At 39.8% G+C, this 18,072-nt stretch overlaps 1 protein-coding gene across 1 annotated transcript in view; it reads right to left on the bottom strand.

Moving 5' to 3' along the window:
- Nucleotides 1-1,187: 1,187 nt before the first annotated feature.
- Nucleotides 1,188-18,072, bottom strand: part of SLC9A7 (solute carrier family 9 member A7) — a 171,683-nt gene continuing 154,798 nt past the window's right edge. Inside the window, exons 16-17 of the mRNA XM_053917054.2 lie at nucleotides 10,254-10,359; nucleotides 1,188-6,750 (exon numbers count right to left, since the gene is read on the bottom strand). Of these exons, the coding sequence (XP_053773029.1) occupies nucleotides 6,499-6,750; nucleotides 10,254-10,359 (358 nt within the window). The 3' untranslated portion in view covers nucleotides 1,188-6,498. The remainder of the gene's footprint in view (nucleotides 6,751-10,253; nucleotides 10,360-18,072) is intronic.

The following is an 18,072-nucleotide window of genomic DNA, read 5'->3' as shown; positions in this document are numbered from 1 at the left end:
ATATATGTTCCTTGATGCTTCCCCTATTTTCCCCTATTATCCCCTCCCCTTCCCCTCTGGTTACTGTCAGTTTGTTCTTTATTTCAATGTCTCTGGTTATATTTCACTTGCTTATTTTGTTGATTAGGTTCCAATTATAGATGAGATCATACGGCATTTGTCTTTCACTGCCTGGCTTATTTAGCATAATGCTCTCAGTTCCATCCATAGTGTTGCAAAGGGTAGGAGCTCCCTTCTTTCTTTCTGCTGCATAGTATCCCATTGTGTAAACCTACCATAGGTTTCTTATCCACTCATTTACTGCTGAGCACTTAGCTTGCTTCCAGCACTTGGCTATCGTAAATTGTTTTTAAAAAGCAGTTTCTCTCTGTAGGGCAGTAGTGTCAAACTCATTTTCATCAGGGGCCACATCAGCCTCATGGTTGCCTTTAAAGGGCTGAATGTAGAGCTCCTTGCCCCTAGTTAAGGAGTAGTTACATTTATACAGTTCTAAAATGACATTCGGCCCTTTGAAGGCAACCACAGGGCTGATGTGGCCCCTGGTGAAAATGAGTTTGACACCCCTGCTGTAGGGTGACAGAATTCTAATGAGCTGGAAAAAAATTTACTTTTAAATTGTTCTATCTGGTGTTTTTGTAATTATACTCTCAAATGACTAGAGTCATGCTAATGACAGAACTTGTTTTGCTAGGAAGCTTCAGATTTTACAATGTGGTTCAATTGCATGGTCTGGGAAGAGCTAGTCTACATATAAAGAAATATGAAGACTATAAAGGAAACTGTATGATGGTTTCAAGACTCTTAGCATTATCCAACACTCAAAGCCTGTTGCAGGCCAGGAAAAGTCACAGACAGAGATCAAGTTTAAAGCGGTTCTTTTAACCCTACAGCACATCAAAAAATATTTTAAAACCTGTTGCTATGATTTTTAGACCCTATTTTAAAACTAAGGTTTTTCCAGCATCTAAATCATGGATCAGCAAAAACATTTTCTGTAAAGAGCCAGACAGTAAATAATTCAGACTTTATAAGCAAATAGCTGCTCACTTCTGTCACAACTCCTCAGTTCTGCATGAAAACAGTCACAGAGAATATGCAAATGATGAACATAGTGTATGCCAATAAAAATTTTATTTACAAAACCGGCAGTGGCCCAGATTTGATCCAAAAAGCCAGCTGTAATTTGTCAACTCCTGGACTTATTAAAGCCAGAGAGGAATAGCTTCCACCCAAAAAACAGCCTCTAAGTGAGGGAAAGAGACAAAGAATAGGATCATATTATTCCCTTCTACTAAAGGACAATACTTTTAAAATACAAAACAAGATTAGTTCAGCCAGTTAATCTTTTTATTTTGAGTTTTGTAAAAAAAATACAGAAAAAGCTTTGAGAAAAATGTGTTAGATATCAGCAAAGGCAGGAAAACGTGGCTAGCTTTACAGTATCAATCTAAACATATATACAAAGGCAAACATTAAGTGGGATGCTAGGGAAAAATAACACTTTGGGGTCTAACTTCAGTTTTCCTTATTGCACATAAAGGTTGCTGCTAATGCCAAGGCTTCACTTTTTCACAGTAAAACATTTTAACGTTATTTTATATAACATACTATAATGTTCATTTTATAAAACCACCAGTTTGCCACTGCTGAATGGAAGTAGAAGACAAAATTCTCCTCAATTATAGTATGTAATCTCTATAAAAAGAGAAGGTCACATCATCTATGTTAAATTCATCTTATTCTATTTTAAAAATTGCTTTTCAGCTATTAAATGAATATCAGTGGCCTTCCCATTTAATAATTTTAACAAACATAAGACTTGTAAGTAAGACATACCAGACGTATTTTATGTAAAAAAGAAAAAGACAACCTAGGAGGAAGTGACCCTACTATGAAGTCACACTTTGAATGAGTGATTTCAGTGATAAATTCCAAATCCATAGACTTAACACCCACACAGCTGAAAAATCATTCATCTCTTTCTCCGAAGCCCACAACTAGAGTAATCACAACAAAACTCAGCCCCTAAATGTCCATGTAGTTAGACAGTCACCCGGTAGCAGTGGGATGTGGGATGTTAACTTTTTTTAAGTGCTTCAGACAGAGGTGCAGTGTTCTTCGTGCTATTTACATGTCCTTTTCTATCTGAGTTCCTCTAACATATACAGGCCCAGATCATTTTCCACTGGCCAAGAGTCTAGCTGATCATGATATCTGGCAATTCTCTTAACCCTTTTTAAAAGGCGGTCATCAGAATGACAAGGTGGCCTCTCCCAAGCTCTCATTTCTGTTTCAGACCTTTTCAAAAGGCAGTGGAACAGGCAGACCTTCCTTCTCATCTTCTCCAAGGCTCACGTAGCAGAAAACTGGCTGCCTATGTGTTTGTTCCATGTAGGCCCTGCTTACAAAAATAAAACCTACATCAAAAACGTTGGTTTTGCTCTTTACAATTTCTGCTAGCACTGGGTAACAATATAAGATGTGTTTGTTAATTTTTTTTTTTAATTCTACTTAAGAAAATTGAAACTGGAAAATATGGTTTACTTCTAAATCTTGTTTTGAAAAGATTGTCAAAGATCCTACTTGATCTTCCTGGTTAGCCACTCACATTGGTTTCTAGAGTATTTCTCTGTATATTGTTTTTCTCTGTATATTAGGTTTTAGAAAGGGGGAAATGCCTTTTCAGGTACCAAGGTATCAGTGTAAAAGCAGCATTTAAATGGGTTGTTTCTAAATTCTAACTCTTGGCCACTGGATTCCTTCAACTTACTGTGTCAGAACATAGCAAATGACACTTGCAAGCCAGATGCCCACTTTATAAACAACAGAAGAGATCAGAACTCAATTGATATCAGTCTAAAACTTCTGACAGACTAGCTCCTACACTAACTCATCTACAGAATCAACACCAAAGGCAGGCACACAACTTGTTGAGTTCCCCATTTCTGAAGCGGAATAAAAAGTCCACTTATTGAATCAGCAAGGTAATTTTACAGCAACACTCATTCCAGATTACGATTGACAACAGATGGTAAAATCAGCTTTCTGATTCACCTCTTAGCACTCACAATGGTTACCAAGGTAAATTTCCAAGCAGATGATTTCCTCTCTGATGAGTTGCTCAGCTGCCCTGCCACCAATGTCTAAGAGTATCAGTGGTGTTTCTACATTTAGAAATGATTGTTCACATTAAATATCTGACATGATTACAGTAACTTCAACTATGGGCAGCGAAAGGGAAAGATATGATGGAAGTAGGGGAAGGAAACAGACCTCTATTTTGGAAGAAACTGTTACTCCTTTGTTCTAGACTGAAATGTTCATAGATAGCTAAGATAGCATTTTTGGTGTTTTGTAAAATTTCATTTCTCAACCAAACCACAGAGGACATTTTCAGGTGTAGACATCACAGCCTAAAGAGCTCCTGGCTGTTTATTTGGTGAAACGTGATGTCACAGTTGTGGTTTTTGGCTGCAAGGCATCAATGCTTATTTGTCCAGTCACCCCAATAAATACCCTAAATGGTCAGTGTCCAGTTAATCACACATGCCTTTCCTATACTTGCTTCCTTGGAAGAAATGCAGCCTTATTTAAATTCCAAAGTTCCTTTCCCAGGAGTGAAAATTCAGGTCTCTTGGTAGTTCCCAAACAGAGTATTAAAAGGAATTGCAGGAGTCTGTATCTTCCCTCTGTCGGTACTACACAAAAGTTTGCATATCCCTAACTACCAGCTACCAACACCACCACCACATGACAGCAAAGTGATCACAACCTTCCATTTAATGTGGGGCCTCTGCCCTGACAATAAACAGACCCAGCCTTATTCTAAAGAGTTCAGCATGGATTCAGGCATGGGGACAAGCAAAGTGTGAAGAGAAAGAAAGTTCACTTGACTGCAAAGGGGACTATTAATTTAATCCCAAGTTAAATTGAAAAGACAGCTTCTCAGAAACCCTCACATTTGATTAGTTAGCAGCTCAGTTAAGACAAACCCCCCTTTTTCCCACAAATGGAAGGAAAGATGACAGCTTTTTAATCCTGTCCTCATACATACACTCAAGTCATCCTTCTCTCCCTCTCACGCTCTAAGGTTTTCAAATGGGACCTTTATTTCACCTGTGCTTTATGGAGTACATTCTTGGGTTCTGCAAACATTAGCACAAAACTCCCTCACAGCTACCCAGTCTGTATTACTGATCCACAGTTTGTTCCACATGACTAATAATTTTTTTAACTTAATTTGCTAGGCCATTCTTTAACATTTCAAGTAGGGTCCACTGCAAGTTCTAGACTAAAGTTTCTCAAACCTAGCTCCTGATTAGAATCCCTGAGGATACAAAAGACAGCATGGAAGCCAGGCCCCACTCTAAATCTACTGAATCCGGATCTCTGAGGGTAGGCCCTTACACTGATATTCTTTTAAATGGGCCAGAGAATCATAAGGTGCAGCCAACGTTGAGAACTTCTGCTCTACAACATTCGATTCTGCTGAACTGTAACCACCCCACCCCAACTCGACACAAATATGTTCATAAGATGATTTGGGATTACCCTCTGAGAGGAACTTTGTTTAGTTGGATGTACCATTACTCCGCAGTGTCAATCTTGTTTATGCCAGATTGACAGCAGATAGTCTTCAGTTAGTTTCTAGGCCTCATAGCACCTTACTTTTCACCACCCAGAATAGGCATAATGCTTCTAGAGGGGGAAGCATAGCGTTAGGCATGTTTAGCTTTTTTTCCCCAAACTTACAAAGCCCATGGATGACCATCAAATAAAAATGGATGTTAGTGTAGATAGAAAGAGGAATAAAAATTATTCAGTTCTACTATATTGAACCACATTAAGTCATTTCTCTTAAAAATGAATAACAGAAATTTCATATGACTAATAAATTTTTCTTGGCTTACACAAACTATCAACTGAAAAACAAAGTGTGAAACAATGTCTTATTTAAAATTAACCATTAACAATATGAGTTAAAAGGTTAAATGGCTGATTCATGATGGGAACACTAGACCTGACCACTACTTTGTCTGCCGTAGTAGGAGAAATGCCCACATTTAGTGAAAGCACTTCTTAGAAATTGGGTTTTCAAATATAATAGCACTGAAGCGCAGACACACAGGGAGAATCTCAAACTTGGTTTCCAAGAGTTCTCTCAGTATTTCACTTAGTACAGGTGTGGGCAGGTAGAATATCTCACCCACAAAAGAACCCAAACTAAAACCCTAAATTTGGAACCACACTCATACATGAAGCTGGTGCAAGCCTCCCCAAATACCAAGAAAATTACCTTTCTCTACATGGCACTCAGTGTCAAGAGATCTCGATTCTTAATCTTAGAGTAGACAGAACCTTCTACTGGACTGAAGAAAGCTTAACTTTCCACTGGTTCACCTCTGATTCTTTGGGTGGCCACTGAAGTCTCATGCATTTCTTAGCTTGAAGTTTGGAATTCTACCCAGTCTTTAGAATACTACTTGTATTTTATTTATATTTATTTTTTTTCACAGTGACACTTCTTCCCTCTGAATACTAACCTATTGCCTTTAGGCTTCTTACTGCCTTTTCTTCCCCAGATCAAAGCACTCCACAAATTTTGCTGTCTTCCAAACCTACAGTAGGTATCTCAGTCCTGTTCATCATGTTCCCGGCAGTCAGTTCATATGGCAGCCCTGAAGAATTGACTGATTTTTGTAGTGATATCATCATCAGTTTCTAAACAGTTTCTCCTGCCTTCAGGTTAATTACAAAACAACAATATAACACTATTTTGCCTTTGGTTTTAAACATTTCAGTAACTTCTTCTTTATGGAGATTTCCAAAGAAGGAATTACAATTCTTTCCCCCATGTTGAAACGTTGGTGGATATATTTTCCAATCTTCAGTCCAGAGGAAACACAGGTAGCAAAAGAAGTCAAGAATCCTGAGATGACGTTGGTATCACACAGCCCTCATTGCCAGAGCCTCCCCTCAAATTGCCTTCTCATGTTTTCTGCCCCATTTAACACCAGCTTCCCCTAAATCCTTGGAGGTCCAATCTCACTTGCCTTCCTTCATGATCATTCTTCTAGCCTGTTCTCCCCTCTCTTGATGTTTCTACATCCAGCTGGACTCTCACTGCCATGTGTGGATATGAAGCCTCTCCTGGGAGGGATCCCCAGCACCTACCACACCTTGTTCAGGTACCGCAGGTGAATGAATTAAGAGACCAGTAAAGCATGCGATTGTTTTTTGTTTGTTTAACTCTGAACAGCACACGAGTATGTGAAAAAGTGGGAATAGGTCTTCATTTGTGTTGATTTAAGAGATACTTGAGCCCCATCATCTGTATCTCAGGTTAAATTTTAAATGTTAAGATATCTTCAGACCTCAATAAAAATAGAAGCATTAGTTCCAGTCAGTCACTGTCCCACCTCAAACAACACTGGAGCATGCAGCCAGCCCCACACCACCGGAGGGTCTACCCCATTGCTTCAGGGTTGGGGGGGAAAGTCATGCATTATCCTCCAGGGGGAACACTAGGCGGGTGCCCCGGCTTGAGACCTTCTGGTCTCCCATTCCTAGGTCTCGTTCCAGCACCTCCTCGGAGCTGCTCTTTGTTCTTCGACTGCCCTCTAGGCTCATGGAGGCTGTGTGGGAGCCAGAGGAGCCATTGGCAGTCACTGTGCTGTCCCCATAGGTCAAGGTGAGGTCACCCTCAGTCAGGATGAAATCGGAGTCTTCCTCTCTCAGTGGCTCTTGGTTCTGAAAAGTGCAACAAACAAAAATAACAACAAATTTAAGACTGGAATCTTCCAGAGCTCCAGCCAACCCCAACCTCAACTCCACGTCTGAAACTGAGGATCATGAAACTTGCCTGCCTTGAGCCTCTGGCATGATAACTGGATGTAAACCATAGAGAGCTATTCAGTGTGCACCACTGCTGCCTGGACTAGGACTTGGAAAATCAGAAAGCAGCTATGATTTTAAATGCCTGACAATTTGTGACAAAAATGGAAGAAAGGGAAACCAGCCTGGAGTTTTAGCTTCCCAGCCCACAAAGAAAGGAAGGACTAAGTTCACTGGGCAAACTTGAAAATAGGTTTCAGTTCCTCTCTTCTCTGAGAAGGTCTTCTGGGCGGGGCTGCTGCTCTACACAAACTGTCCTAAACCCACTTGGTTTACATTTGAAATACCCTTTGCCCTAGTCAGCAATGGAAGGAAGAGGACAAACCATTATTAGGATTTCTTTCTTGTCCCCACAGAAAAACCCTGATGGGAAATCCTCAAGTAGATGAAGCAAGGGATACAGAGGGAGGGCACATTTTCTTGAGTATCTATTATTTGCCTGCCAGGAATGTCACATAAGCTCTCATTTGGTCCTTACCCCTCTTTTGTGAAGGGTGCAAACACTTGTGTCACAAAGCAGAAAATCTGAGCTAAGAGAACCTATGAAATTTGCCCAAGGTTGTCTAGCTGGTAGGAAGCAGGGTTTGGATTTATGCTGCCTCCAGACTGGTTGTAACCACATAAAGTATATGAAAAGTCACCCAATCAGGAAGAGTACTGGCATGGCATCTCATACTAAGCAGCAGTTGTAGCAAAACAGACCAAGCTGAGTAAGCCAGGAGTCATCCAAGCGGCAGCCACTTGAAACAAAGATGTCAGGGAGAGTGTCAGCAAGCAGCGTGAGGTCAGACACAACCTTTCACTCCCCAATGTGTTCAACAAGCTAAAAAACAAGGGGTGGTATGCTCCCTTACTCCCCCCCCACCCCCCACTGCATGGCTGCCAAAGACTGTGGAGTTCCTTCTTAGATGGCAAACAGTTTTAAAAACTACTCTTTCTCTCCTATTTCCTATCTACCCTTCAAAGCATATCTGAAGTCCTGCATCCTGTCCTCTACACAAAACAGCCTCCTTGGTGCAGGACCTGAACTTGCCTCTCTGATAGCCCCATGGCCCGTGCTCAGTCATGCTGCCCAAGTCCACAGGAAGATTCTCCTGTGTCCATGCCTGGGTTCCCCATCTAGATAAGGAATCACCAAAGGGCAGTGACCTTCTTCTCCTTCTCTCAGCACCCTTCCTTGGGGTGCTTAACACATAGTAGTTGCTACATGAATGCCTGTTAAATGCACTGACCTAGGGAGGACTCCTGGGTTCTGCATGCCTCGCTTCTCCTGTCCCAGCCCATCTCTGTGCACTTACTGGTGACAGGCACATTTCTCTTCTCTGCTGTGTTTCTCAGTGATGTTTATTTCTCCAAACTCCACAGTCTGACTCCACTTAAGCAATGCTCCATCTTTTTTTAACAGGCAAGCATGCAAACTCATCTTGCTTGCTGCCTCAGGTCCTTACTGGATTGAGGCAGGATGCAAATGTGTAATTAAATAAGAGTCCTCTAGTCAAGCAAAGGGAAATTGTAAAACTCGCTCCAAACTCCCCCTATTTCCTCCTGTCCATTACTGTTTAGAATGTTCTGAAACTCTTGTCTTCCCTGTGATAGTTTTCTTAACAACAAATGACATCATGTTGCCTGTTTTAGCACATTTCATTTCTCCGATTCATACATGTGCTAAATATTTTTGTTCATCTCTGTCAAAACACCTCTCCCAGGACTCTTAGCATCCAAATTTCAGGAGGAGACTCTTCGGCACATATTTCATGCTTTCTAAGTTTGGAGCCTCACAGGGAAAGAGAGGAATCTGAGAAAACTGCATTTCAGGGTAATTCTGCACAGAGGAAACACAGTTGGAGCCCTGTATGGCCTCCTCTGACCCCTTGCCGTGGGAAGCAGAGCAAAAATTCACCAACGGGACAAAAGACAAGGTTGATCCATTCCATTATGAAATTCACAAGCCCATACAAATGGTACCCAAGGAAAGGTCATTCAGAAACAAGGACATAGTAAAACCCAGTGGAGAGGGATTTTCAAGAGCTTAATGAAAGTTGTATGCAGATGATGAAATCAGTCCACTCCCTTGAATTCTAGATAACAGGATCAACAAAAGTTTGGTTAAGCTGAAGGTCTGTATAATTATATGATTAGCTGTCCACTGCAGGCTGCTATGAAAATGCAGCCTGCAAACAAGTGTATTGTGGGAACATACACATTTTAAATAACCAGAGGTTGTTTTTGTAAGTTGATTACATTTTCTCTGCAGGTAACAAATCTAAGCAGTTCGGAATTAGTGGAAATGGTGAATAATGCACATTTTAGATACCTCCCAAATAAACTTGATGTACAAACACTGCATAGATGATAAGTGAGGACCATCACCCAGGACTAAACTCTGCAGGGAGGCCCTCCACTATCTCCCCTTTGGGTTCCTCAGTTAGGTTTTCAAAGACTCTTTGTTCCCACTCTCTCTCTCTCTGGAGCTAACTGAGACTCTGGTCAGGACTCTAGCCACAAAACAGCAGCAGCAGCAGCAGCAGCAGCAGCGTGGAGAGTAATTCTTCCTTGTAGCGCAAGTCACCCCATCTTGGGCTGATTGTGGGGAGTCACAGCCCAAATATTACCCCAGGAAGCAAACCTAGAGCGGGCTATCAAATGGTGAGGGAAGTACTTTCAGTTTAAGTTTCTGAAAGTTTACTGAGCTTATGCTGAATTCAAACTAGTTCAGATGCCCATAATCAATGAGCAAGGGAATAGCTGGTAAGCTTCAGATTAGATAAGGTTTTTATAAAGTTTTAATAGTGGGTTAGTTCTCATACTATTACACGAAAACTGACCATTACAAAATCTAATTAAGATGAAAGGCTTTAGAAACTGTTTAAGAGAGACTAGAGCCAGAAGGCAAAGAAACCTGCAAAGCCAATGAAACATAAGATTGAAGGGTGTAATCAGTTGGAGCTTCAATAGTGCAATACGTGGTGATTCCAGGTAGTGCCTGCCCTGTTTCTGAATATTAAAAAAATTCGAATGACCCACACTGTCACTTTAGACACAGGTCCAAACTGAGCAAACTATTAGCATTCAGGAAAAAAAAAAACAGCTTTACTAAATAAGCTATCAGCAGGATTAAAAATAATAATACTAACTTTTCAACCTGCTGATCTAGTTGTTCTGATTCCATATCCAGTGTTCTTTCTACCACATAATAGCTGCTGATGTTCAGGAGTCCCATAACCCTGGTAAAAGTTTTCTCTGTTGCTGTACAAAATGTATTAAGCATATGTAAGCTGGCCATTTGTAATCATCCTATTGGAGAAGCAAAATCTGTGAATTTGGAAGCTGAACAGGAATGCAGCCCTGAATGTACTTACATCATACACCTGGGGACTGGTCAGACATCGAGCCAGCAAGCCACACCAGGCTGGGAGAGTGGTGGTTAATGGGGGGCCACTGTGTGTGAGGATGGGCTTCAAGTAACTTTAAAAAGAGAATTAAGGAAAAATGTCTGCAAAGAAAACAAACACCCAACAAAATGTGTTTAGAATTCCCAACAACTAAATCATCTGACATTCTACCCACAAAAAGCCCCTTTCCCCCATTGTATCAGAACAATACAGAAAATACAGGCATACCTTGACCTACTGTGCTTCTCTTTATTGCACTTCACAGATGTTGCAACTTTTTACAAGCTGAAGGCAAGACCTTCCACCAGCAAAAATATGATGACTCCTTTCTTGTGGTGGCCTAGAACTGAACCTGCAATATCTCTGAGGTATGAAAGTACTTATAGTCTGCAACAGTTTGAGTCAATTATTATTTTATTAGTTTTTTTAGAGAGAGGGAAACAGAGGGACAGTAACATCAATGTGAGAGAAAAACATCGATCAGTTGCCTCTCGTATGTGCCCCAACTGGGAACAAACCTGCAACCTAGGCATGTGCCCTGACCTGGAATTGAACCTGCAACCTTTCGCTTTCCTAGCTGACACCCAACCAACTGAGCCACATGGGTCATGACCTGAATTACAGATTAAATTATGCTCCATCAGCCTTTAGAGTTAACTGTTAACTCCCAGGTTGGTGATTCCCAATTTTCAGTTTAAAAGATTATTTGATTAATTAGAATACCCTTCTCCCTTCTTTTACGTTCAATGAGAATTTTGGTTTCAATCAGCATTCCAGCTTTTGCCACACAACCAGCTCACATCTTAGAAACAGGAGATAGTTCACCTGGGATGAAGGAAGATGTTACAGCCCCTGTGTCCCCTCTGCCCCAGGTTATCTGTAAGGACTCTTATTAAACCACTCTGCTCCGAGGTCACATGATGGGAATGGTCAAGGTGGACAGGACCTTAGATGTAACCTGGAGCTATACTACAAAGGAGGAAACAGACTTAGCAAAGGGAAATGATTTCACTAAGGTCACTCAGACCTAAATCTCCCAACTTCCCATAGAGGACTCTTCTTCACCATCGACATTTTGGGCCAGATCATTCTTTGTTGTAAGGGGCTGTTCTGCATTGTAGGATGTCTAACAGCATTCCTGGCCTCTACCTATAAGATAACAGTAGCACCACCACCCTCTCCCCAGGTGTGACAATAAAAGTGACCCCAGACATTTCCAAATGTCCCCTGAGAAGCAAACTTACCCTTGCTTGAGACTACTATTCTAACATGAAGGTCAGCTGTTATGGAGAGAGGTCAGGGTTTGTCAGTGTGTAGATATTTGTGCTGCCAAATGCATGTCACTGTATTGGAAGCACGATGAAGCACATGTTATATTAATGATAGAGCCGTGACCATTTCTGATACCCACAGCCTAAGCAATATATAGAAAATGTGAAGACTCATATGGCTACTTCAAATGCAGGAATAGCCAAAAGGGACTTTAAAGGAAGGTGAGAATGTGTCACAACCATCTGTACCCAAGAGAATGACTACTTCAAGCATCATCAATTCCCGTCTTCATTTAGAACAGCACAAGAAAGAAAAGGCTTCTTTATAGAAGGAGGTAGAAGGGAGATCCAGGGGCACACTTCTAGTTGGGAATTACTCAACAAAGAAGGATGAGTGGGCTCTGGTGAAATTCTTTTTTTAATCCTCACCTGAGGATATGTTTATTGATTTTAGAGAGAGAAGAAGAGAAGAAGGGAAGGAGGGAGGGAGGGAGAGAGGGAAATGGAGAGGAGGAGAGAGATCAGTTGCCTTCCATATATGCCCCTGACTGGAGATTGAACCCGCAACCTTTTGGTGTACAGGAAGATGCTCCAACAAACTGAACCACCCAGCCAGACTGCTGAAATCCTTTACAAACTGAACAAACTCCCTTTGACCCCATCCTCTAACCTCATTCCTGGGAACAGCCTCTACAGGCCTATCAGTTCTCCTGCACCTTTAATTCAGAAGCTGACAGCAGCTGGATTTCTAGAATGGTGAACATAAGAGTCATAAGGGAACTCAGAGGCTACCTCTCAGTTTCCTGCCTCACGCAGTTAAAGACAAGCTCTCTCTTCCCCAAATACAGATGAGCCTCTAATAACATCTTTAAAAAAAGAAAAAAATTACATAGAAAATTTTAAATATTCAGATTGTTGGAAGGGCAAAAATGAAATCTCAAGTCTGTCTCCCACTCAGTGGTTTTGTTAATTACCATTACAACTGTATAGAATATATTTTTCTCCTATTTCTTGATTTATAAACTTTAGTCAGGTGCTTTTAACTGCTTCCCATGAAGGGTGGCAAATTTAATTCATTTACACTCCCGCCTCTTCAACTTTTTTCCTTTCTAATTTTTATTATAATTTTATACTGCAGATATATAAAATTTGCATTCTATTGTATAACTAATAAGTAAATCTCCTATGCTTTGTCTCTGGATTGAGTCTAAATGTTAAAAAACAATGAGCAGCATTTGTAATAAGGTGGTTAGAACACTATTAAAGGAAGTGTAATACAACGTCATTTAAACTTTGTTAGAATAGAACATTCGAATGTCTTGCTAAATAAAGGATCTTCTTTTAATTTCTTTTTGATCTTGCTCACTTCTTCTGGGTTATAACAAATCACTGCTTCTTGAACACTGTCCCCTTAGTTGGATTTTGTTTTGTTTGATCCTTATGTTGTTTTTTACCCCTTCTTGCACTGTCTGCATGGTGCTAAACTTTATGAATTCTTGCATGCCAAAAAGCCACACTGGTTTTTTGTTGGTTTTTTTTTTGCTCATTTTTGATTAGCAGTTTGGGTGTAGAATTCCAGACTCAGACTTTCTCTTTTCATCCTAGAACTCTTGATAATGCACAATAGTATGCTAACATTCAATTTCGTTATCCCAAATGGTTGAATTTCCTTCATTTTTTAAAAATTTATTTATTTTTATTCAGTTACAATTGTCTGCATTTTCTCCCCTTCCCTCCACCCCACCCCAGCCAGTCCCACTCCCCCCCCCACCTCTACCCTCCCCCTTGATTTTGTCCTTGTGTCCTTTATAGTAGCTCCTATAGACCCCTCTCCCCACTATCCCCTCCACACTCCCCTGTGGCTATTGTTACAATGTTCTTAATTTCAATGTCTCTGGTTATATTTTGTTTGCCTTTTTCTTTTGTTGATTATGTTCCAGTTAAAGGTGAGATCATATGGTATTTGTCCCACACCGCCTGGCTTATTTCACTTAACATAATGCTCTCCAGTTCCATCCATGTTGTTGTAAAGGGTACAAGCTCCTTCTTTCTCTCTGCTGCATAGAATTCCATTGTGTAAATGTACCATAGTTTTTTGATCCACTCATTTGCTGATGGGCATTTAGGTTGCTTCCAGTACTTGGCTATTGTAAATTGTGCTGCTATGAACATTGGGGTGCATAGGTTCTTTTGGATGGGTGTTTCAGGGTTCTTAGGGTATAATCCCAGCAGCAGAATTGCTGGGTCAAAGGGCAGTTCCATTTTTAGTTTTCTCAGGAATGAATTTCCTTCATTTTTAAACCTGAATAATACCGCATTTTATTTACACACATTTTCTTTATCCATTCATGCATTGACTGACACTTAAGTTGTTTCCCTATCTTGACTACTGTGAATAATGTTGCTATGGACATATGAGTACAGGTAACAAAAGCAATTATCCATTTTTTCTAGGTTGTCAGATTTTTGGTGTATAATTATTTATAGCAGTGGCTTTTGACCCCTTGTATTTCTGTGTTATCAGTTGTACTTTGTCATTTTTTAAATAATTTAAATTTTTTATTGTTATTCAATTACAGTTGTGTGCCTTTTCTCCCCATCCCTCCACCCCACCCCAGCTGAACCCCCCTCCCTCCCCCACATCCACCCTCCCCCTTGATTTTGTCCATGTGTCCTTTATAGTAGTTCCTTTAACTTTGTCATTTCTTATTTAAAATATTTTATTGATTATGTTAGTACAGTTGTTCCGATTTTCACCCTTTGCCCCTCTCCACCTGGTCCACCCATTCCCTCCAGCAAACCCCACCTTAGTTCATATCCATGGATCGTACATATAAGTTCTTTGGCTTCTCCATTTCCTATGCTATTCTTAGCATCCCCATCTATTCTGTACCTACTAATTTATACTTCTTAATCCCTGTAACTTTCCCCCCATTTTCCCCTTTCTCCCTCTCAATTGATAACCCTCCAAATGATCTCCACATCTATGATTCTGTTTTTCTGCTGCTTGTTCTCTCAGTTTGTTTTTTTAGATTCAATTGTTGATAGTTATGAATTTACTGCCATTTTAATGTTCACAGTTTTGATTTTCCTCTTTTTCTTAAATAAATGCCTTTAACATTTCATGTAATAAGGGCTTGGTAATGATGAACTCCTTTAACTTGACCTTATCTGGGAAGTACTTTATCTTCCCTTCCATTCTAAATGATAGCTTTGCTGGATAGAGTCATCCTGGATGGAGGTCCTTGCCTTTCATGATTTAGAATACTTCTTTCCAGCCCCTTCTTGTCTGCAAGATTTCTTTTGAGAAATCAGCTGATAGTTTTATGGGCACTCCTTTGTAGGTAACTGTCTCCTTTTCTCTTGCTGCTTTTAAGATTCTCTCCTTATCTTTCATCTTGGGTAATGTAATTACAATGTGCCATGGTGTGCATGTTTTGTTATGTCATGTGTTCATTTGTCTCAAGATATTTTTTTGATTTCCCTTCTGATTTCTTCATTCATCCATTGGTTATTGAAGAGTGTATTGCTTAATGCCCACCCACTGATTGTTCTGTTCAGGAATGTGTTATTTAATGTACACATATTTGTAAGGTTTCCAGTTTTCCTGCTGTTAATTAATTTGAGTTTCATACTATTGTGGTCAGAAAAGATACTTGATATGATTTCAATCTCCTTAAATTTTCTAAGACTTGTTTTGTGATCTAACATATAGATATATCCTGGAGAATGTTCCATGAGCACTTGAGAAGAATATACATTTTATTGCTATTAGATGGAATGTTCTGTGCATGTCTATTAGGTTAATTTGATCTAAAGTATACTTCAAGTCCAATGTTTCCTTATTGATTTTCTGTCTGGATATTCTCTCACTGTTGAAAGGGGAGTATTAAATGCTGACAAGAATCAACTTCTTATCACTTTAGCATTTTGTCACCCTCCTGTGAACTCTCCAATTTTCTGTAAATCCTTTCTAAACTCAGTGAGTAACATGCATTGTGGACTACAATGTAGATGAAATTCATATGGCTTTAAGATTCTATGGGGGGTCTATTTCAGTTAATAGTAAACAGTAATTTAAACCACCCTTTTTACTGAGAACAAATAGAAAAGCTGGGAAAAATAACACAAGAAAGAACACAACAAAATCTTCTGCTTAATGGCATCAGAAAGCTACCATGGCAATGAAGAGAGACAGATTCTGGGGAAAGAAACCCAAGAGGTGAGCCTGGAACTTGGTAAGCCATGTTTTCCCTACAGGCACCTCAGCAACTGAACAGAACATCTGGATGACTCAAAAAGATAGTGCATCTAACAAAAACTGGTGTCCAGGGCCTTCTGAGGACAACTACGTAAACATCCTGGGCTCTAGGGCAGAACTCTAGAAAAAAGGCTAAACAGAAAACAGACTAATCCTTCCCAGTAACTGAAGCCCAGCTTCAAATCACCTTTATTCCTGATTGGACTAAAGTGATCTGCAATTGCTAATGCCGCAAACCTAGTCACTGACCCCAGTAAGTTAAATTATCTCTGAAGAATGATAACCTCATCTAGAGCATCTCAAACTATATCTATACTTTTTCATTGCCCATATCTGTCACTAAAAAAAAGATGCAAAAAAGAAAAAAATAATGCTTCTAAAAGATAACACAGGAAATTGGCTTCATGACTTTGGGGTAGACAAAGGCTTCTAAAACAGGACACAAAGAGTACTAGAACAGAAAAGATCAATAAATTGGATGAAGACCTTTTGTACATCAAACGATTCTGTTTAAAAGTGAAAATGCAAGTCACAAGTAGAATAGTTATTTTTATCATATAAAATTAGCAAAATACTAAGCCCAGCAAATAATATGATTATGTGTGTGTGTATACACATATATATTCTCCAGAATATATGAGGAACTCTTACAAATTAGTAAGAGAAAGGCAGACAACCCAAAACAAAAATTGTCAGTAGACTTGAATACAAGCTTCATAAAGGAACATACCAAGTGGTCAGTAAATCTATCAAAAGTTGCTCACACTTATTAGTCATCAGACAAATGCAAATTAAAACCATAATGAAATGCCACTACAAATGCCACCCACTGGAATGGCTAAAATTAACAACACTGACAAAGTCAATTGTCAGTAAGGATGTGAAGCAACTAGAGCTCTCATAAACTACAGGTGCTTGTGTAAAGAAGTACCATCATTCTGTAAAACTGTTTAGGATTTTTATGTAAAGTTGAACCATTTCATGTCCTATGATCCAGAAATTTCACTCCTGGGTACATTTCCAACAAAAATGCACGTAAACATGAACCAAAAGTCATGTATAGGAATGTTCATAGCACTATTTTTCAGCAGCTCCAAAGCAGAAGCAATCTACATGTTCATCAACAGTAGATAAATAAATTATGATATAGTCATACAATGAAATAGCATATAGCAATGAAAATAGATGAACTACAGGTACATGTGACAACATGGATGAATCACACAAATGATGTCAAGTCAAACAAACCAGACACTAACATATATTATACACACACACACACATTCTATGATCCCATTTATACAAAACTAAAAAAACAGGTAAAACTATTAAGTGTTGCTAGAAGTCAGGAGAGTAGTTATATTTACAGAAGAGAAAGGGATAGTAACTAGGTTATGGCATGAGGAGACCTGGTAATTGCATGTTTCTTGACCTGTTTGGGGTTAAATAGTGTGCTTATTTTGTGATAATTTACTGACTTACGATTTGTGTACTTTTCTACATGTATTTGATACTTCAATAAAAAATATGAAACATTTTCCAACTCTCCAAAGACCATGTGTAAGCTAGCTACATGCCTATTTGATCACTATGTCAATTTAAGAAACCATAAAAGTTTAACTTTTTGGTTGTTAATTCTCACCTGGGATCAAGTAAATCTACTATAACAGAGTCTATCCTGCATGTCATCCAGTTAAGGCCTGGATCAGACTTGGCTAGAGTCCGTTCAGTCATTAGAAATTAGCCCTCCTGACTTCTGTCCAAGATGGAGGCATAGGTAGACATACTTTGCCTCATTGAACAACCAAAAGAAGGAAAACAACAAATTTAAAAACAATAAACAACCAGATCTGCCAGAAAGTCGAACTGTATGGAAGTCCGACAACCAAGGAGTTAAAGAAGAAACACTCATTCAGACTGGTAGAAGGGGTGGAGACCTGCAGCTGAGATGGAGAAGATGCATGGCAAGGCGGCAGCTGGAAGACCAGGTGGCCCCACATTTGCATGTGGATAAACGGGGAGGAACATCCGGGAAGCAAGACAGACTGCAACCCAGGGTTCCAGCATGGGAAAAGAAAGCCTCAAAACCTCTGGCTGTAAAAATCTGTGGCGGTTGTGGTGGCAGAAGAGACTGCCAGCCTCACAGGAGAGCTCGTTGAAGAAAACCAAAGGGTCCTGGAACATACACAAAACCACTCACTTGGAAATCAGCACCACCAGGGCCCAACGTGCTTGTGAGTAGTGGGGGAAGTGA

The sequence above is a fragment of the Desmodus rotundus genome, chromosome X, assembly GCF_022682495.2.
Source record: "Desmodus rotundus isolate HL8 chromosome X, HLdesRot8A.1, whole genome shotgun sequence".
In the NCBI taxonomy this organism is placed as follows: Eukaryota; Metazoa; Chordata; class Mammalia; order Chiroptera; family Phyllostomidae; genus Desmodus; species Desmodus rotundus.
Note: the sequence above shows the minus strand (reverse complement) of the source record. Positions and strands in the feature narration are given on the sequence as shown.